Source organism: Schistocerca nitens, chromosome 1 (genome assembly GCF_023898315.1).
Source record: "Schistocerca nitens isolate TAMUIC-IGC-003100 chromosome 1, iqSchNite1.1, whole genome shotgun sequence".
NCBI classification, from domain to species: domain Eukaryota; kingdom Metazoa; phylum Arthropoda; class Insecta; order Orthoptera; family Acrididae; genus Schistocerca; species Schistocerca nitens.
The window spans coordinates 505561070-505583247 of record NC_064614.1 but is presented as its reverse complement, the minus strand read 5'-3'; the positions used below and the strand labels follow the sequence as shown (position 1 = coordinate 505583247).

The following is a 22178-nucleotide window of genomic DNA, read 5'->3' as shown; positions in this document are numbered from 1 at the left end:
CGTTCGATAAGCATTATTTACAAGTGGGTCTAAACAGAACTTAGCGTCATGACAACTCGGAAATACACCGAGGTGACAAAAGTCATGGGCAGCGATATGCACATATACAGATGACACACAAGCTTTAAAAGACAGGAATTAACAGACTTTGAACGCGGAATGATAGTTTGAGCTAGATGCATGGGGCATTCCAGTCCGGAAACCGCCAGGGAATTACGAATGTAAGATCCACAGTGTCTTGAGTGTGCCGCAAATACCACATTCCAGGCATTATCTCTCACAGCGGACAGCGGCCTCCACGTAACGACCGAGAGCAGCGACATTTGCGCAGGTAGAGTCGGCATTGCTAATAGAGCAGCAACAGTGCGTGAAATAGCCGCAGAAATCAATGTGGGACGTACGACGAACGTATCTGTTAGAACAGTGCAGCCAAATCTGGCGCGACTTACTAACAGCACATCACCTGCAGCGCCTCTCGTGGGCACTTGACTATATTGTCTGGAACCTAGACGACTGGAAAATCGTGGCGTGGTCAGATGAGTCCTGATTTCAGTTCGTAATATCTGATGGTAGGGTTCGAGTGCGGTGCAGACCCCACGAAGCCATAGACCCAAGTTATCAAGACACTGTGCAAGCTGGTGGTGTTGTGTACGATTTCGTACACAGTGGTAATGAGAGGTGGGATACAGAGTGGTGTGGCAACTGTTGTCATAGGAAAGCTGGACGGGAGCAGAAATGGTTAGTGAAAAAGCAAACGCATAAACAGAAAATTTACTTAACTTGTATTTTACCAAGTGTACGAAGACACATTACAATGCTGCAGCAAGACATAGAGTCCAGCTATCAATGTAACAAGGAAGGGCTCCAAGTACGAATCAGGCTGAATGGCTGCCGTCAGCCGCCCAATATCGCAGCGGCAGAGTGTGTTCGTGGGACAGCGGGCACGCGTCATTGCGTCCAGCAGATCCCGCATAACCTAACTGAAGCTTGCCATTCCACTGGTATAACACTCATGGGCTGGTATCGATAAGTGATACCACATTTCTCCCCCCCCCCCCCGCCTCCTCCAACCCTCCTCACGATGCAGGTGGCAATGAGGGGATGGGAGCCAAAACTGAGGAAGGTGCCAAGTTCCGACCTGTGCCTGGCATTAAGTCCTGAGCCTGCCTGGGAACACCAGCCAACGAGCCAGGCAGAGGGTGTGCATCCACATCTAGAGGCGGAGTAGCAAATGAAGATGGTGGCACTTCGATGACTGCAGAGGGACCCGAAGCATGTGGGACGGCCGCTGGAAGGAGACGGCAACAACCGTGAAAGGACGTCGACTGGACGTCGACTTCCATGAGGTCCAGGACCGGGCCAATGGCCGGGGCACACTAAGAGGACGGTCACGCAATTCACATGGGCGAATTTGATGCTGGTGGCCCATTAGCAATCCTCTTGATCCCTGCAGGAGAAACATAGAACATTCCAAGGAAACATACAATGGTGCCTTACTCCCAGTGCCTCCATCCGCCATACGGCCTATAAAAGTCTAGTATCGTTAGTCTGATACTCTGTGGGAGGTACAAAGTTTGCCGATCTTTTACTTAAATGTGTGTACAAAACGTTAAGATTCGCCGTTGGAGTGTGGGTGGAATGGTGCACTAGTAATGTGGTTGATGCCAGAGGCAATGCAAAACTGTTCAAACTCGGTGGCAACAAATTATGGCCTGTTGTCAGTCACAAACACTTCAAGCAATCCCTAGAGGCAGAAGATCGAAGACTAGGCTGGGATTGTGGAACAAGCCGTAGAAGAGTACATAGGAATCGTGAAGGAAAATTTGCTAAAAGCGTCAACGACGATTATTCCCATGTTTAGTTGCTTTGCATTTCACTGTTTTCACCGCATATCAAGGAGGGATTCTCGTTTTAATTTCCTGTTCAAAATAATTTTTTCTATGCAATTTTTTTTTACACCATACAATAGTTACAACAAGTTGGGAGAATTTGTGTGTGCTGCAAATTGCATAACATCGTTTATGCATGCAATGGCTTCTTCAGGGGTATTCATTTTTCTAGGGGCATCATTTTGCCCCTCTTCTTCTTCCTTTGTTTCTTCTTCATGATCCTCTGCGTTGCGGATTTCTATTAAATCTGTTTTTGAAGTGAAAGTGGAGTGAGTTGATAGAAGGTCATCATTTCGAATGTAATCATCTGCACTACATGAAGTGTTTCCATTTTCATTAATTCCACAGTTGCTGCTGCTGTTTTTCTTGAAATTCGCTGGCCACAGGAGTGTTTTGTTGAGTTTGCATCAGTATTCGCCTATAATGGCACTTGAATATGTAAATAACGACCTGGTCCATAGGTTGTGTGAGGCTGGTTGAACCTGGAGAGAACCAAGCCAATTTCACGTTTGATAACGTTATTTTCGGGTGGCAGGTTGCGGTGTCTAGGAAAAGAACTTGTCGATTTATTTTTTTCACTTTCTCATTGAAAGAGTCCAGTCATTCTTCCATAAGACCACTCACCATCCACGCCTTTTTATTGCTTCGCCATGTGACTGGAAGCTTACTGACGTCTATGTTTTCGAAACAACGTGGTTTTGCCACCTTACCAATCACCAGTGGCTTCTCCATTGCTCCTAACATGTTTCCACACAGCAGTACAGTGAGTCTTTCCTTGGACATTTTTCCGCCGGTACACTTTTCACCTCGAATTGCTAGCGATTTTGAAAGCAGCGCGCGATAAAACAGTCCCGTTTCATCGGCACTGAACACGTCATTCGGGTCATAATTCACAATTAGGTTGGACAGTATTGTCTTCCATTCTGTTGCTACAATTTCCAGCGCGTCCTAAGCTTCCCCACACACTTCATTCCACACGATGTTGTGCCTAGCTTTAAAAGTGTCCAGCCATCCTGTGGATGCTTTAAACTCCGTAAGTCGAAGCTCTTTAGCGACTTTCAGAGCCTCACTCTGCAACATGGGTAAGTATTTTGCTCGCGCACTTACGAACAATTCCCATACTATTTCGTTAATTCCTCCATTTCTGGTCTTCTCTGCCTTTCAGACAATAAGAAATTCAGCCTTCAGTTGCAATGCAAACTTTTTTTATTTTACCAAGGTTTTTCAGAACCTATAAATTAACCCATACAGACATATATTAAACATTGAACTACATCATCAATCTAATGATTTCATAATAAGGAAAATCGTGATACTTACAGAAATTAAATTATTTTGAGGGCAAAACGTTGGCCATGCCACAGAATAAAACTAATATAGAATAAAGACGCATAATCATAAGATTATGTTTGTCAATACTAAAAACATTAAGCAAAACGGGCCAGGAATAAGGGTCACATGTAAGCAACAAGGAAACTAGGCGTCGCGAGCAGTTCCGCAGCGAGGCTTGACCAGCGGCCAAGCATATGCGCATGCGCAAGCGCTAGAGACAAGTTGCCTCAAAATTACTTACAAGGGAACCTACCCATCGCACCCCCCTCAGATTTAGTTATACGCTGGCACAGTGGATAGGCCTTGAAAAACTGAACACAGATCAATCAAGAAAACAGGAAGAAGTTGTGTGGAACTATGAAAAAAATAAGCAAAATATACAAACTGAGTAGTCCATGCGCAGGATAAGCAACATGAAGGATAATCTGAGCTCAGGAGCGCTGTGGTCCCGTGGTTAGCGTGAGCACCTGCGGAACGAGAGGTTCTTGGTTCAAGTCTACCCTCGACTGAAAAGTTTAATTTTTGTTTTCAGACAATTATCAAAGTTCAGGCACTCACACATAATCAACTTCGCTCTCCAAAATTCCAGGACATGTTCAGATTTGCTTGAACATATGCAGGATTTGACGGTCTACACACGGAAAAATTTGAAAACGTTAAAAACATATGTTTTGATAGAGCACAGGTAAAACTGTGCGACTGTGAAACTGTTGCATTCATTTGTTGCAGTTTATGTGACAAACTCTTATGTTTTCATCACTTTTTTGGGAGTGATTATCACATCCACAAGAAAACCTAAATCGGGCAAGGTAGAAGAATCTTTTTACTCATTCGCCAAGTGTACAAAAAAAGGTGCGTCGACAACATATTCCTGTCATGTGAAGCACATGCCGTCACCAGTGTCGTATAGAATATATCAGACGTGTTTTCCTGTGGAGGAATCGGTTGACCTATGACCTTGCGAACAAATGTTTTCGGTTCCCATTGGAGAGGCACGTTCTTTCGTCTACTAATCGCACGGTTTTGCGGTGCGGTCACAAAACAGAGACACTAAACTTATTACAGTGAATAGAGACGTCAGTGAATGAACGGACAGATCATAACTTCGCGAAAATAAAGAAATTAAAATTTTCACTCGATGGAAGACTTGAACCACGGATCTCTCGTTCTGCAGGTGCTCACGCTAACCACGGGACCACGGCCCTCCTGAGCACACACTATCCTTGATGTTGCCTATCTTTCACATGGACTACTCAGTTTGTATGTTTTGCTTATTTTTTTCATAGTTCCACACAACTTCTTCCTGTTTTCTTGATTAATCTGTGTTCAGTTTTTCAAGGCCTATCCACTGTGCCAACTTATAACTAAATCTGAGGGGGGGTGCGATGGGGAGGTTCCCTTGTTAGCGCAATGTACATTGTAAACAAAATGTGATAGGAAACAATCCTGCAAATGGACAAATGCCTACTTATGGTACAATACATTAAACAATTTTCCTAAGAACAAGCTACTAAGTCAGGGCAAGAATATTTACATTCAAATATTATGATGAGGGGGCAAAACCCCACTAACTATTAAATTAGTATGGGAGACACAGGTGTGCAAAGCATGAAATATCTTGAACATAAAACAGGCAAATTAAGAAACACCTTTGCAACTGGTGTCATTACCAGTATAATACAAAATATACGGAGACACAATGTACGAACGCACTATAATAAAGGGGCAAAGCAGATAGGAAACAGCATCGGCCATTCGAAGCAGACCGTGGGTCAACTCCACTGGAGTAAAGGTTGAAATCCTTCGAAATAATTTCTATTTTTTAGTTACAGCTGATCATTAAGTAAATTTTCTCTATCAATAATAAGATGTTTAAACATCTGCAATTCTTCAAGGGTGTCTAACTTACATTTTCGACTTCATTATGCAAAAGTTCTGCATCTTTTAGAGGCTTGGGAGCATGGGCCATTTCGACAAGATGTTCAGCAAATATAGATCCTCGTGTTCCATCACCGCTTTTATTCGGCAGATGCTCTTTAAACCTAACAGACAGGGCCATTCCGATCTGGTCAGTGTAATAACAGAGACATTCAGCACAAGTGATTTTATATACACCTGATAGGGATGATTTGACCCAGGGTCCACTTCGAATGTACGGTGCTCTATCCTATCTGCTTTGCCCCTTTATTATAGTGCGTCTGTACATTGTGTCTCCATATATTTTGTATTAAACTGGTAATGACACCAGTTGTAAAGGTGTTTCTTAATTTGCCTGTTTTATGTTCAAGATATTTCATGCTTCGAACACCTGTGTCTCCCATACTAATTTATTAGTTACTGTAGTGGGGTTTCGCCCTCTTATTATATTATTTTAATGTAAATAAATATTCTTGCCTTGACTTAGTAACTAGTCCTTAGGAAAATTGTTTAATGTACTGTTCCATAAGTAGGCATTTGTCCATTTGCAGGGTTGTTTCCTATCACATTTTGTTTACAATGTACATTGCGCTAAGTAATTTTGAGACAGCTTGTTTCTAGCGCTTGCGCATGCGCTCGCGACACCTAGTTTCCTTGTTGCTTACGTGTGGCCCTTATTCCTGGCCCGGCGTAGCTCCGTCTACGTTTTTGGGTTAATTTATAGGTTCTGAAGAAGATACAATTATTGGCTTCGAAACCTAGGTACATTAAAAAAATTTTACCTTGCAACTGAAGACTGAATTTCTTATTGTCTGAACAGTTCACGGTTGCTGAAGCGCTCCATTATGTTAAAGATTTGTTCTTCGCCTTTCTTTTCATCTGCCTATTCCCTTTCATCCATTCGTCCCGAATCTTACCCCTGTTTCATAAAGTCTCATAAATTTGTGTTTTACTGCATTTGAAACGCAACATAATTTCGCGCACAGAGAGTTTGTCTTCCTCACTCGCCTCGATTACATTACTCTCTTCGTTGAGTGTTAACGACACATACCGTTTGTTTGACATCATGTTACTGTATCTATTAAAGTGCTACTAGTCAACTGTTAATATTTGTACGGTTTGGGCAGATTTCCGAATTATACACGTGCCGATTTGAGCAAGTTTTACTGTACGTCGGTTTCTACAATATATAAGCACCTGAGATCATATTGTTCGGATCATAAATTAACAAATGATAATTTATTTTTCAAATCTTAGAAAATGTGGTATCGTATCCAGGTAGGTTAGCGTGTGTGTGCGCGCGTGTGTGTGTGTGTGTGTGTGTGACGGGAGCAATTTCAGGGGCACCAAATTCATATTCTTGAAGATGAAGGGGGGGGGGGGAAACCTTATTTCACAAAGCGCCTAGCATCCAGCGCAAGTTGGCCTATTGATTAGTCATGTGATTTCGAAATGCATCCCAGTTCGTTTTTGAATAGAACGAATCAAAAGTTGATTTTTGAGCGCATGCTTAGTGTACATGGTGTGTCTGCCAGGGGAATCACTGTCTCAACAGGAAATAAAAAGCCTACCCGCTGACAGAAGGAGATGAGGCTAAAAGAGCTGGCCGAAATAAACACGAATGGGTGAACGACAGTCGCTGTTAGTTTATATGGTTGACTGGGTGTGCAAATGGTAAGCGTTGTTATAATTATTAGTGAAATCTATAGATTCAGATTACCAGAATGGCAATAAACGACTATCAGGTAAGAAAGATTACATATTATCTTCTTGGTGTATCCGAGGAAATGAAATTTTCACAGAAAATTTTTTGCCAGATCGCTACACAAGAAGTTGTACAGTCCTCGGTTAGCAGCCGCATTAAGTTCTGTTCTCGCAATAGCGTGGAAAACGCATTGTGCGAACACGTAATAATGCCTAACCGAAGAATAAACGCGGGATAACTGTACCTGTGATTCTGGCAGGGTTAGTGAAGTTAACCGGAGAATTAAGTTTTGACAATGGCAGGAATAATGACATAATTAGTGATGACAGGATCGTATGTTAGAACGACTAAGGAGAAGAAACACAAATTTTATGGAAGAATACGTCAAAAATTTCGTTATACCACTTTTCGATCGCATGGTTGTGAAACCTGAGCCCTAGTAGACATTTGATATTGGTACTTAATGAATTATATTCTGTCGTGCGATTTTTGTAATGAGGTACGTAAAAGTGACCAATTGTATCAAAACAGTCTCGCTTATTTGGCGTGTGCTACAATTGCTGGAATATTAGAAAGGCCTATTTCGTTTTATCTAGCCGACAGTGACAAAATAGACGTAATCAAATGGAGAAACCACACCAGTTCTGGGTACAAATCGTGTTAACAGCTTTTTCAGTTTTTGATTTTTCATGTAGCAAAACCTTTGACGAAGTTTGATGAGGTAATAGATTCCTTCGCAGAAAGGAAACACACCGTGTAAAGCTGCAGCGAGATTAGAGTGAAAAATATGCTGGGACCTAAGGATTGAAGAAATGAGTACTGTATTGCTTGTCTTTTGTCACACTAGTTTTGTGTTTTCTATATTTAATTTTATGCCACACAAAACACAAAGTTATTAGCTAATAGGCAATAAAGAGTGCAAATTTTCTGGAGTTATTCTCCCTGCCACAGGCCGACTGGGAGCGGGAGAGGCACCACAGCACATTTTAATTTACACTGACCTGAATATAGGTTTGACGGCTTCCATTACGGAATATACACATTTGAACTTCCACAGAGTGAAGTACAGTGACGTGCGATTGAAGAATGGTTCAAATGGCTCTGAGCACTATGGGACTTAACATCTGAGGTCATCAGTCCCCTAGACTTAGAACTATTTAAACCTAACTAACCGAAGGATATCACACACAGCCATTTCCGATGCAGGATTCGCACCTGCGACCTTAGCAGCAGCGCGGTTCCGGACTGAAGCGCCAAGAACCGCTTGGCCACATGGCCGGCGATTTAAGAATGCTGTGTGAAGAGATGTACCACTCCACTTTGCGCATGCAAATAACATGTAAGGCATTTCTTCGAAAGTTTGTGTTCACACCCTTCAGAAAGATTTGCGGTATAAAACGAACATATTTTTGAAAAATCGATTTAAAAAAAAAAATTGTATATGTCGTAGGCCTATCTCAAATGTTCGGGGGTGGGGGGTACTATCAAGTTTTTGCCCTGGTTCGGGAATATCGTAGATCTGGGACTGATTGTATCATCACAGTCTTAATAACAACAATATTTTCAAATTTTGAAATACTGTAATATGAAAACAGAGAGAGATAAAATGCTAAAATTTGAATTTGGTGTGGTTACATATCTCCTCAGGGAGAAAAAATAAGCCGAGCTTAATCCAAATCCGGGAAGGTGGGTGCGATTGCCTGAATGACTTGATATGGAATGACACTACCTCTAGCTGATGGTTAATTATGGGAATTTGTTTCTCCCTGAACGTGACAGGTAGATATAGTAGTATCACTAGGCAAGAAGATTAAAAGGGAATGGTAAATCATGGAAAGATTCATGAAATAACGTCTTGATTTGAAGATTTCCTGTACTGGGGCATTAACAAGGCACAATCAGTTGCATAAACTTACAAAAATGTCTATGAATGAATGAACAACAGACCAATTGGATACCAGTACACACCGTAAGTGTCAAATGTCTGACGGAAAGATCAGTTAATGTAGTCTCTTTAGATGACATGTATCTAATCAAACAAAAATGAACAACGTAATTTATGGATAGAGAATGTAGTTACTAATCTAGTACAATAACCAAAGCAACTGCATGACACAGTAATGAACTTGTGGTCTGTATTAGAGATGGGGGATCCGCTCTTGAACTAATTCATAGAGTTCAATCTTTCAAAGGAGTGAACAATCAGTGATTCAGAAAAAAAGAACGGTAGCTCCAAACGTTTCCCAGGCAGAGAGAGAGAGAGAGAGAGAGAGAGAGAGAGAGAGAGACGGAGCATATCAGCAGCGCCTCTGCTGGTCAGAGCACAGTGCACGCCACACAACACAGCCAGCGCCGGCCTCTGCCCTGCTTCTACCTTGGCTGCCTGCATTGTGCAGTGCCCCATTGGATTTTGTGTTTCACATATGCCGGGCCGTCTCTGTGCGTCGTCTGCCGTGTGCACTGTGCAGTGTCTGGCGCAGCTTAACTTCGCATCGCACTCTGTCGGCGATCGTTTCAGTCGCACGTCCTGCCCTCTGGGCAGTTGATGCCAGCAACAGGACAGAGAGCCACCTAGCGGATAACATAGGAACTACTTGCAAAAACCTGCTCGCAAGGGAGCGGACGATTTGTCTCGGAGCGGGTGAGCTCCCCCCACCCTCGGAACTCGCCCGCTCAACGCTCACCCCACCGTCTCGACTCTAGCCAGAGCGTCGAGCAAAGCGACTCTGGTGTCACTCTGGTCTCTGCGGTCTCAGCTCACGCAGTAATACAGCTCGCGGCTCGACCTGCTCGACTCAGCGCCTCTGCATCGGAGTTTGTCCCCACTGGATATTGTTCTTCATAGTAATACCGCTATGTATATTACATTATTATGTTATGTGTACATCAATTGTTTTTATTTTATTTTTATTTGTTTAAACTGATTAGATTAGGTTCCTGATGACTACTCTTACTATAGGATTTTTATTATGGACACTCGAATTTACGCTTTAATTACGAGCGAACCGATAAACGTATCGCAAAATGTGATACACCAATATTTTCCTTGTTTTATTCTGCGTAAGGCTATATGCAGCACTTTCGTTTTACAGTCAAATTTATATTTTTTTTTCTTATTCTGGTACGGATTTTGCGATTTTAGGCGTCTTCGAAAGGAAAAATATATGGCTTGCGATGTATTTGTATGAGGTTAATGACATTTTAATACATTATAGCCAAATATATTGTTAATGTAAATCTCAAGTTACAACATTTTCCGATCACCCAAAAAACCACGCTAGTGCAAAATAAATCAATAATCAAAAACTTTGTCATATCGTGGAAATTTCAATAAACAATACAAAATTCTTACTCATTATCTATGTTACTTCAAAATAGGATCAAATAAGATCAAAATACAGGTATAGTACTGGAATAAACCAAGTTTAAAGGGCAATGTGCCTTTCATTTATTTTCTTTTGTAAATGAGTGGTGAGTCATGAAAAACAGCTAATTCATTTCAGGGAGTGAACAGTTCTGATCCAATCTCTGAAAAGAACAGTTTTGCCCATCTCTAGTCTGTATGTGAACTAATCTGCCAACATTTGTTTTCATCTCTGATGGCTTCATACATGGCACTGTAACAGGTTACGTAGTTTGCAAAAGGGGTTGGATCACATTCCACTCCCGATATAGTAACAAATTCTCAGATAATTCACAATTAGTTCTCGATAGTCATCAAGGGAAGTCTGTAGTACTGTTATATTAATAGGCACACAAAACCAACTTATCTTAACACCTTCACAGGTTGTGCATCTATCTCTTAGCACCACGGAAAGCCATTTGAATTAATAACTTGAACATGTAAGAAACATTTAATCACTGTGCTTGTCATATGAACAGCTCGGTGCTGGTGCAGGAAGTTCCAGGGATTGGGACTGCTTCTTGTAGCATGCTTTTCAGGCAAAACTCAGCACTGCGGCAAAGAGACACAGGACAGAGAAAACTCTTGTCATAGTAAGCTTACAACTCATGATGTGGTTTTTGCTGTGCGATGGACCTCTGTTGTAATGCTTGATTGTCTGCCAGGGCAGATGAATGGCGGGCATGAGTGTGTAGTAGTGCATCACCACACAGTAATCTTCAAGCAAGAAGGTGAGAGCTGGGTGTTGGACACAGTGGATGTTCCTGGGGCAACAGTTGTGTCAGTAGGGCCAGGCCCACTGCCAGTGGCATAGGCAGCAGTGTGGTATGCAGTGGCCTCTGGGATGCCACGTTACAAGCCGAGCCCAATGGCGACACCCTGTCATAATGCCAGCGGGGCAGGGGACTGTGGTACACTGCAGTCAGCGAGCATAGTCAGGTATGCTGCAGTTTGGGGGTGGGGCCTGGTGACAGATGCGGTGATGTGCTGCTGCTCAGGCAGGTGGCACATGGAGGGAAATGCACAGTGTGCCCTACATGTGTGGCATAACACACGCTGTCCTGCACAGGTGCTGCACATTCCCATCACTGCTGCATCTTGCTTGTATACTGGTCACATGTTGTGGTGAGGGCATGTGCCAATCTCGCATGGGTAGTGACAGGTGTCTTGGTGCCAGAGGCATGGTCGCAGGTGTCTTGGTGTCAAAGGCGTGGAGCTGGTGCCTTGTGATTGAGTTGGGGAGGGCCATAGGGCAGGTCCAGCAGCACGGATGAAGTGGTGGGTGTCATGGCAGCTCTGCAGGAACAGGTGGTCGTGTAAACAGCAGAGCAGAATCTGTCCTCGGATCCAAAGCACTGCCCATCAGGTCAGTAGTGTCACCTGGGTTAGTGTTTCCACCACTCGGTGCCACCTCAATTTTGAAGGTTGGCAATACACAAGGGCTGGGAAAATTGAGCATCTACATTGGCGTCAGTTGTTCAGTGGTGACTGTGGTGGTAGTGCCACATTGACATAGAGAAAAGGTTTTTTTCTCAAGCTTGAGCACAATGTGTGGGACTGAATACTGTGGTTGGAGTGGCAGGGGGCTGGCATTCACCTTGAGCATGACATGCTTGCGCTTGTTAAGGTCCCATTGCGCAAAGGATCTACAGTCATCTTGGCATTGAGGGGTGCTAGGTGCACGGGTGCCATGCAGTCACACAGCTGGGTACGAAGGCCAGGGTGCAGGTGCTGGGTGGCAGAGGCTGCAGCTTGATGAAGTCACTTGAAATGGTGAGCAGCATCCTGTACATGACCTCAGGGATGGACACACCCAAGTCAGTCTGTGGGCCACCTGTAAGCCAAGGATAGCTAGCAGCAGAATGGAGGACCAATTTGCAGGTTGACAGGTAAGGGCAGCTTTTAGGGTCTTATGGAAGCTCTACACGATGCCTTTAGCAGCAGGTTGGTAAGTGGTTGTAAAATGGATAAGTGTACTGCAAGTTTTGGTGAGTGTCTTAAACTCTTAAACAGGCAAGATGTGATCTGTCATCTGTGGTCTGTCATCACATGGTGATGGCACCCAAAATGCTAGACGCAAATGCCTATAAAAGCCTTGGCTACTGTATCTGCCATGATGTCGGCCAGTGGGAAGGCTTCTGGCCAATGAGTGAATCTGTCAGTGATGGCAAGGATTGTAAAGATTGCTGTTTGATGATGGAAGGGGGCCTGCAGTATCCATGTGAACAGGGGAAAAATGGTGGTATACTTGGGGGAAAGAAGTGATAGGTGCTTGTATATGATGGCCTGATTCAGTGTGCTGACACTGGAGGAAGGTTTGGACCCATTTTGGTGCATTCCCACTGGATACCAGGCTGGACAGAATGCTCCTATACAAGGGCCTCAGATGCACAGACAGCAGGCTAAGTCCCTATCGGGAACTGCATGTCATTTGTGGTTAGGGCCAATATATGTGTCACTATGCAGTCTTAACAGATCAGGATTGGCTGCCTGAGCAGCAGCTGCAAAAGTATTGTCAATGTGAGTGGTGAGGGCGCAGGAGCCACTGAAGCTTTTGTCAGTGATATTCTGTGCCTTCTGTTGGTTGTGAACTGTGCCATATGCTCCCGCTGATGAAACTGCTTAGGGGAAATCTGTGTGCTTCCCTTTTGACAGTAACCTATTGTAAGGGGTTGTCATTGGTGTAGACCATGAAGGGGCATCCTCCCACCAAGGGGTGGAAATACTTGACCGCCTCATATATATGGTGAGGAACTTGCGGTCATATATGGCCCAACTTTGCTGTGGCACAGAGAGATTCATGGAAAAGAATGTCAATGGCTGCCAGGAATGTTAAATGCATTGTTAAAGTATGGGGCCTGGGGCAGACTGACTGGTGTCCGTTACAAGTGCCACCAGGGTGTTCAGGTGGGGGCGTTCAAGGAGGGCAGCATGTGAGAGGTCATGTTTTGTTTGTTTGAAACCCTCCATCTTTTACACCATCCAGGTTAAGGGCCTACTGCCTTCAGATGTGTCACCATGAAGTGCGGCAGTGATTGTTGCTTGCACACTTGCAGAATTTTTGAGGTGGCACCAGAAAAAAAGTTTGTCATTCCAAGGAACCTGCAGCATTTTTTGAAGTTTGCAGAAGTGAAAATTTGGTAGCAGCCTGGGTATTCTTGTCCATTGAGCGGGATCAGCAGATGATATCCAGTGTCCAAAAAAGTTAGTCTCTGGAACACCAAAAAAGTACTTCTCCAGATTGATGACAGCTCCTGGCTTTTGGAGGCAGGAAAATAACTCCTGGAGGCACTGATAGTGCTCTGCAAGATTGTGGGCATAAATACCATCCAAGTAGGTGAAACAACACAAAACACCATGTAGGACATAGGCGAGAAAGCGTTTCCTGATGTGGTTAATGTTGTGGAGTCGGAAGGGCATAAACGCACTTTCCAGAGCCTGAAGGTGGTGATTAGTGTTGTCTTCTCCATGTCCTCTGGGGCGACCAGAGACTGCGCAAATGCTTGTGTGCAGTCTGCTTTGCTGAAAACAGTTGTGCTAGACAGATTATCTCTGTAGCTGCGAAAGAGGATAACTGGAGAGTGGTAAAGGCCTATCCTTGCCTTGCGAGAATGAAAGATGCTGCATGGAAGCCGTGTGCCATCCTTTCTTTTTTTTACTAGCTGTGGGGTGGAGGTCCATAGGCTTTTTGAGGGGTGGAGCACACTGGCGGCAATTGCTGCCATGATTTGGATCTGCATGGCACTTTGTTTAACTGGTAGAAGGCAGTGGTGGAACCGTGTCACCACTATGGTCGCAGGTTCGAATCCTGTCTTGGGCATGGCTGTGTGTGATGTCCTTAGGTTAGTTAGGTATATGTAGTTCTAAGTTCTAGAGGACTGATGACCTCATATGTTAAGTCCCATTATGTAGTTCTAAGTTCTAGAGGACTGATGACCTCAAATGTTAAGTCCCATAATGTTCAGAGCCATTTGAACCATTTTTGAAGGCAGTGGAGGTGACAGAAAACTGTAGAGCATGCTGCTGTTTCAATGTAGTCAATGTATCAAGATGCAGCTCCTAGGTGGTGCTGAAAGGACAGTTGAGGAAAGTCCGAGAGGTGGTCAACAAAAGGGCCAGAAGATGATTGCTTGATGGTGATATCACTGACGACACAGCAATTCACCAGGTCGAGGAGGATGCTGTAATGAGTGTGAAGTTAACACCATGGATAGGATCCATAATGTCAGCTACTATAAAGGTCCATGTGAAATCTCAGTCGAGGCTGAGGTCAACGGACTGGGTGTGGGACCAGTAGGTTGTGGCCACAGAACCATTTGCTGCGGCGAGGAGGAGGAGACATGGGTGGTGGGAGGGGGTAACAGATAATGGAGATGGATGGAAAGATTGGAGCCATTGTCAAGAAGGAAGATTGTCAGACAAGAGGAGTTCTGATAATCATGGGCGAACAAGCACTGAGAAATAGCAGAGCAGCTTGCAATGTGTAAGGCCAGCATTGCCATATGCTCATTTCATTTTTTTGTTGGCTGCCACCAGTGTTTCGGGACCATGCATATGGTGTCTGACAGTCTGTGGCATCACAACCAAAATGCTCATGGTACCAGCAAAGATCTCTGGCAACCGAAACATCCCAGCCACCACTGTGCCACTGGCTGGCTGGTTAGGGGGTGGGAGGGGGAAGAGTGCTTTCGCAGGCATTCACACTGGTAGTCATATGCATTGTGAGGCAGGGATGGGCACAGTGCGGGCTTGGGTTTTGTGCGTGATCCAGGATGGAGGTGAGCTTGCACATCTTGCCAATCATGTAGGTTATAGTGAGCGGAGATGCTGGAAGAACTGTGAGGGCTACATGTTGGTGCATTCCTCTGATGAAAATAGTACACATGTGCACTACATTTTCAATGCGAGCAGCAGTATTATCAACAAATCCCTTAGGCTACCAAATCTGCCTGGCTGTGACAGATCAGTGATGATATTACAGGCCTCTGTAGTGACCAAATGCTTGTGCTGCATGACTGTTAGGGCGAATTGCATGGAGTCACAGGTAATAAAGGAGCCTGCAGATATTGCCTCCACAGAAGCAAACCATAACTGGAGGTTGGAACAGTTGAACAGTAACAGGTGGATGGTGGTGTGGGTCAGTTAGGGAGGAGCGGTGTGTGCAAGGATGGTGGCGGTGTTAGCAAGCCGTACACAGTGGTTGAGGAAGGTGTGGGCACTGGCCATATATGCTTGTAGATTTCGGGACTGGGAGGGTTTAGGTTACCAGCCAGGGCTGAACTTGATAGTAGTGGTAAACAGGGATTGGACTTGCTCTGCTGCGTGCCACTTCATTTGCTATGCTGGTGTTGTAATGGTGGTGTACTGTGCTGCTGAACATTCACAGACTGGGTGTGGTGATCACCAACCAGATGGTGGGGAAATTTGACTTATGTGGTCATTTGGTGCGCATACACGCTGCCCCATGTGGAGCTTGGTTGGGGAGGGGTATTCAGACAGGGCACCAGTGTGGGAATTTGTTTCTTGCTGAACACAAGATGCAGGTACAGTAGTATTGCTAGGCATTTAGGGTAAAAGGAATGCTAAATCATGGAAACATGTCATGAAAGAATGCCCATATTTGAACATTTCCAGTACTGAAACATTAACAAGGCAGTATCAGTTGCATAAATTTCCAAAAATGTCTATGAATGAGTGAACTTTGGGCCTGGATACCAGTACATGCCTGAAGTACCTACTGTCTGCCAGAAGGATCAGTTAACAGTGTCTTTAGATATTCGTGTGGTACAGCAAAGACGATTAATTTAATACATGGATCCAAGAACTATACAGTACACCAATAACTGGTTTGAAATGGGTAACATGAGTATCGATAATCAAACAAAACTGAACAAGGCAAAAATTTATACAATTACTGAATTGAGAATGTAGTGACTAAACTAGTACAATAACCAAAGCAACTTCACCAAACGATAGTGAACTTTTGATCCGTAGCAGCGCTAATCTAACAATGTTCGGATTTCATCTCAAATGGCTGCAAGCTGGTTACCTAGTTCACAAAGGGGTCAGATCACATTACACTGAATATGTTGTAACAGACTACATGAAGTGGATACTCCACAGTCGGAAAGGCCATGGTGAGGTGGTACTGAATCATTCATGCCCCAAAATATCGTGTCAGTCCTGTGACAGTTAGTTCTATATAGGTGTCAGGGGAATCCTGCAATGTTGTTAGCTTATTAGGCACACGAAACAAACTCACCTTTGGCGTGCTCACAGGTAATGTGTCTATCTTGTAACACTACAGCAAGCCATTAAGTTTTGCTGAATTAATAACATGAACATGCAAGAAACATTTAATCACTGTGTTTCTCACATGAACAGCTGGACATTGGCGCAGGAATTGTCGGGAGTTGTGAGTGCTTCCTGTACCATGCTTTTCAGTAAAAACCAAGGGGCTGTGACAAAGAGGCATGTGGCAGAGAAAACTCTCGTCATAGGATGCTTACAGCTTGCCATCCATTTTTTGCTGGGTGATGTGTCATATGCTGTAATGCATGTTACTCTCAACTTAACAAAATATATGATTTATTGCTTATTTAGTCTGACAATGAGGTGTTTGGACCGAAATTTTGATGAAAAGCTAACAAGATTATCAAATTGGGTCATTTGAAAGTAAAAGGCCACAAGAAATACCTATTATAGCAATCAGCTGCTGATAATGTAAAGCAGACAGAGTGTGTCTGATGCAGTTCTGTATGATTTATATGCAATAACAACTACTTTACACATCATCTCAACAACTGTTTATGAATAGATCCAGATGGCAAAGACAGCTTTATGGACCAGCCATATTTGCAGCCCCTATGGTAAAGGTAAACTTGGAGGATTATAAAGCACTCAGGATTTTAAAATGTTCATGAGCTACAAAGATGTTATATTATGACAGAATTTCAAAATTTTGGGTAAATAGCATTGTGCCAGGATATACCAATCAGAGATTGGATTGAGAAATCAGGTAGAGTGTGATGGAATGTTATATTTGCTAATAAAGTATTCATAATCACAGTTATTTTAAATTTATGGATTAAAGGATATACTTCTTGGTATCACTGGAAGATATTTTGATTGAGAGAGTTGATGGCTGTAACATGAAAACTAACAAAATGAGGAGAATAACTTGAAATTTCAGTTAAGGTTCCCAGTGACAGAGGTTTGTTTCCCAGAGACAGAGATTTGAGAAACAGAAATGATTAACTGCACTGGAAAGTGTATGTGATTATGTGAGTGAAGTCTGGAGTGATCATTCTGAGATAGACAACTTCGTGTCAAAAATGAAAGAGACCAGTGATGGAGCTATGAATTGATGAAGGGTTCTGTTTATTCATGGTAAATTCCACCATTAATACTAGGACCTGCATGGTGAAAAAGGACCAGGAATGTTTAATAGATTGATTCAATACCAACTATAACATTTGTAGATTTGTGTTTTCCATGAAGTACAGGTTATTGATAACAAAATGTTGCTAATCAGATAGTTTACTGCCAGTCAAATTTTTAGATTACCCCTCTCTGAGAAAAATATTTGTGAATGGCAGTAACATGAGCACAGTGGAAAGTGATGTTGTTTATAGTGGCAAAATTCCTTTATATGGGCAGTGTGGTGAGGAATTCCAGTAGTCACCATCCTGTAGGACAAATAACATCTGAGTTCTCCAGCTACCAGTCATGCCCAACTGCAGGAAAGATACTTCATTGTTGGGGGAAATGGGTTTCATTTCTTCAGGTGTGTCATCTTTCTTTCTTCAGTGCTGGCCAACTATTTCTATTTTTTCTTTCTTCCTTCCCCTTCCACTGCTGGTAGAGTACGAATCTGCCAACCCATTTTTAGTCATTCCTTATGAATAAGGCAACTTGAGAACACCGTTTATACATTGCCTGAAAAGAAGAAGAAGAAAAAAGAAAGAAAGAAAGTAAACAAGAAGCATTTCAGACATGTACACACTACTGATGGGTATGTAAATTATTAGACTTGCAATTATCTGTGACAGAATGGTCACCAAGTGCATTAGTGTTACTCATGTGTAGTGTTGTCACCAAGTCTAGTAGGGTATGTAAAGGGCATGAACAATGTCAGATATTAAGTGATCACTCTGATGGTCACAAAGATGCCACATACGCATGTGAGACAGCATTATCAACATCTGACCTAGATTGAAAGGGGCCTCATTGGGTTTGCCATTTAACTGGCTGGTCAAATCATGTAATATCAAGATTTATGGGGCATTCAGATGTGGTAGCTGCCTGATGCTGGACTGTATGGAAAGGTGAGGGGAGGCACATTTGTCATTTTCAGTCGACCTCATCTGACTACCACAAAGGTGGATCATGGTATTGTGCACCAAACACATAATAATCATGTTCACATCAGTGCTTGTCATTGAAGAACAGGTAATGGATTCTGTGCAACATTCTATGTCATCCGATACCATTTACTGGAGACTGACATCAGCCAGACTATGGAATTAGCATCTCATGTGGAGGCTGCCGTTAACACTACAACACATATGGCCGCGTTTGAAGTGGTGCTGTGGCTAGGAACCATGGACTGCCAATGAGTGGCATTACTTTGTGTTCATCAATGAATCACAGTTCTTCACTATCCCATACAACCATCTTCAGCGAGTATATTAACACCCTGTGAGGTGGTCCCATTCTTCCAATGTTTTGGAGAGGCATAACAGTGTTATTTCTGGTGTCATGGTCATGGTGTAGGCAGCTATCAGTTATGCCTTTAGCTCATGGCTGGTTGTGACTGAGAGGACTCTGATGGCACAACCGTATGTCACGGACTTCCTGCATCCTGCTTCCTCATTTGCTGCCTCTAATACAGCAATATCATTGTTCCATTTTTCAACAGGAAATTGATTGTCCACACATGGCATGTACCTCTGTGACCTGTCTCTGCGTGATGTTGAGACACTCCTGTGGCCAGCAAGATCCCCAGATCTGCCCTGACAGAATATGTCTAGGATCATCTCAGATATCAACTCCATCCCAGTGCCATTATCCATGAGAGCCAAGACTAGTTACAACAGGTTTGAGCCAGCTCAACTCAAGAGAGGATATAGCAGCTTTATGGTGCCTCCCCAACTGAATCAGTGTATGCATCATGGCCAGACATGGTGCAACATGATGCTGATAAATGGGCTCGTACTGCAAAGTTCTTTGTAATCACTGAAATAACATCACCTACCATCTCAACTTTCAAAGTTTCATTTTGTTTCCTTCTGCCCTTCTGGATGCTTTACCTGTTCTGTCAGACATTTTATTATCTTCTCTCTATCCCACACTCATAGCGTTACAAGTGTAAGAACTTTAGCACTTCTCAGAGGTATACTGCGTCGCAGTTGTATGCGAAATGCTTTGCTTCATGCATGTAAGAGTCAAGTCCAACCAATGCCCTACACTTTTCACCATCCATTTCAAATGTAAACGAGATATGTGCTTTTGTTAAGTTAAACTAATCTCTTCCAAGCAACAAATATTCTCTTCATTAGGATCTGTACCATACAATGCCTATAAAATATGCCCATAATTTTGCAAATCTGTTATCAGTAGTTGCTCCTATTACAAGCAGAATAAAAGATGCTCACTAAAATATTCTTGACCGAAAAAAATGTGTCAGGCTCAATTTAGTTCAATCCAAAGAAGTTGAATGAATCAAAAGAAGATGAATAAGTGTTGGAATTAATTTTCATTATACATAACTCAGACTTCTTTCCATTTTCCTCATTGAGCTTATATATAGGATGTCCCAGAATGTTTAACCTGATCATAAAACAGGCATTACTATTTATTTATGCCATATATCCATGATATCCTCCTTTTATTGTTTTGACAAACTTATTAAGTTTCCATGATGGTGTGCTTCAATTTACGAATCTCTCTCTGAGAGTACCACTGTTGATTAAAGAATAAAATGGCAGCATCAGTTTAGGAGAAAGTACAATGTGTTGTATGGCTGGATAAGACAAAAATTTCCAATCACAGTGTGACAGTGGTTCAGTATACTTACAGGAAATGGAGCAAGTATTTTGAAATGTGGATACAGTTGAAAAGAAGAAAAGCAGCAACTGACCTGCAGAGACTATCGACAACATCTGGACAATGTTTACATGATCACCATGTGTCCAGGAGTCTTTGGCTGAAAAATTTCCATGTTAGTGGATTGGAAGGGATGATCCAATCTCATGACCACCAAGATTGTGAGACATTACACATTGCAATTTTGCTATTGGGGATATATTGATACCAAGATGGGTGTCACACCTGTACTGGATATGCTCACATTGCTTGGTCACATCATTCAAACTGTTGAAAGTGTCATCCCTCAAATGTACAAAGTTTTGACATGAGATAGAGTACCATTTGGAAGCTTTGCAAGTTATCAACGATGTTCACATCGAGTGTATTAAATGATATTGCATAAGACTAAAAAGTTTATTACTGTGTGTATGCATGTGTGAAATACTTTGTATCAATTTTAATTATAGAGCTGTGATCACTTTAAATCATGATAAACTTTCTAGGATGCCTTAGGTATCTGACAAAATCACTGAATACCATGAACCAGACTGTAAATGTTAGTCGTTAATAAATAACTTGTTCCTGATGGAAATATTGATATCTGTGTGTATGATTTAGGAAATGTATTTCAGAATTATACTGTATGATATATGTTCTAAAAATATAATAACTTATATGTAACACAGCAAGTTTGTACATTAACATTAAGATATTGGGAACCACTTTTTATGAATACTTTTTCATTGTGCTCTCTAGGGATGAATGCTGCAGTACGTGCAGTAGTACGTTTTGGTATATATCTTGGATGTAAAGTTTATTTCATAAAAGAAGGTTATCAAGGAATGGTAGATGGCGGAGACAATATTGAGGAAGCAGGCTGGGCGACAGTTTCATCCATTATACATAAGGTAAGCTGCCAAATGTAACTGTTCTTTATAATTTACGTTAGGTGGAATGCTTGGTTCATCAGAGTAATTTTTGAAACTTAGACTGATTAAAACTGCAGGCCAACTGAGCGATTTTTCTCTTTGTATTTGTTCCTGTTTTATTATGTTATGTCCGTATCTGTAGCTGAGCATTCAGCATCAACATGTTGGACTGCCATGCAGAGTTCCTGGGTTCAGTACCCAGTACTGACAGGTATTTTTTCTTTGTGGGAGGACTGGAACAGTGTGTACTAAGCCTTATGAGGCTACCTGAGGAGGTATTTGAGTTAGAAGTAGCAGTTTCAGGGTCTGGGTAGCTTAGAATGACAGGATGAGTGATATGTTGACACCATGCTCTTCTATTTTATCAAGCAAGTACCTTTAGCAAGCAAGGAGCTTGTCAGCAACTGAAAGTAATGATATCTGTTTCACACCTTTATTTCGCCTAATCATCTGGAAAACTCTAGCTAGGTGGCGAACTGAAGTTACTGTATTGTAGTGCATTCTAGAGAGAGACGTTTAGAGACTTACTGCAGAGAGAGAAATCACAATGCCAGAAACAAATAAGTGTCTTTAACACTCTCAAAACTTGAATATTAATCGTTGATTAATGATGCATCGAAGCCTAATTGTGAGATATGGAGACAGGATTCAAGAGTGAAGATTCAGCCAAGCTATTGGTTCTCCTCATCATAAGAAACAGAACTTGAAAATCATGTGGAAGTTGGTACAAGTTCCTGAGGCTTAGCTTTTTGAGCCTTCAGAAAACCCATATAGAACAGTGCTTTGAAGTGCCATGCCCCCAAACATCTGTTGCATTTTAAGTTGCAGCCTTAAGTCTGCTAACTGTTTGGAGAACATAACTTGATATTAAAATTTCTATAAACATTGACTGTCATTTTAATCTTTGTGGAAAA

At 42.5% G+C, this 22178-nt stretch overlaps 1 protein-coding gene across 1 annotated transcript in view; it reads left to right on the top strand.

The window, feature by feature from the left end:
- Positions 1 to 22178, top strand: part of LOC126256905 (ATP-dependent 6-phosphofructokinase-like) — a 408122-nt gene that overhangs the window by 9642 nt on the left and 376302 nt on the right. The window contains exon 2 of the mRNA XM_049955523.1: positions 21092 to 21243. Coding sequence (XP_049811480.1) covers positions 21092 to 21243 — 152 coding nt within the window. The remainder of the gene's footprint in view (positions 1 to 21091; positions 21244 to 22178) is intronic.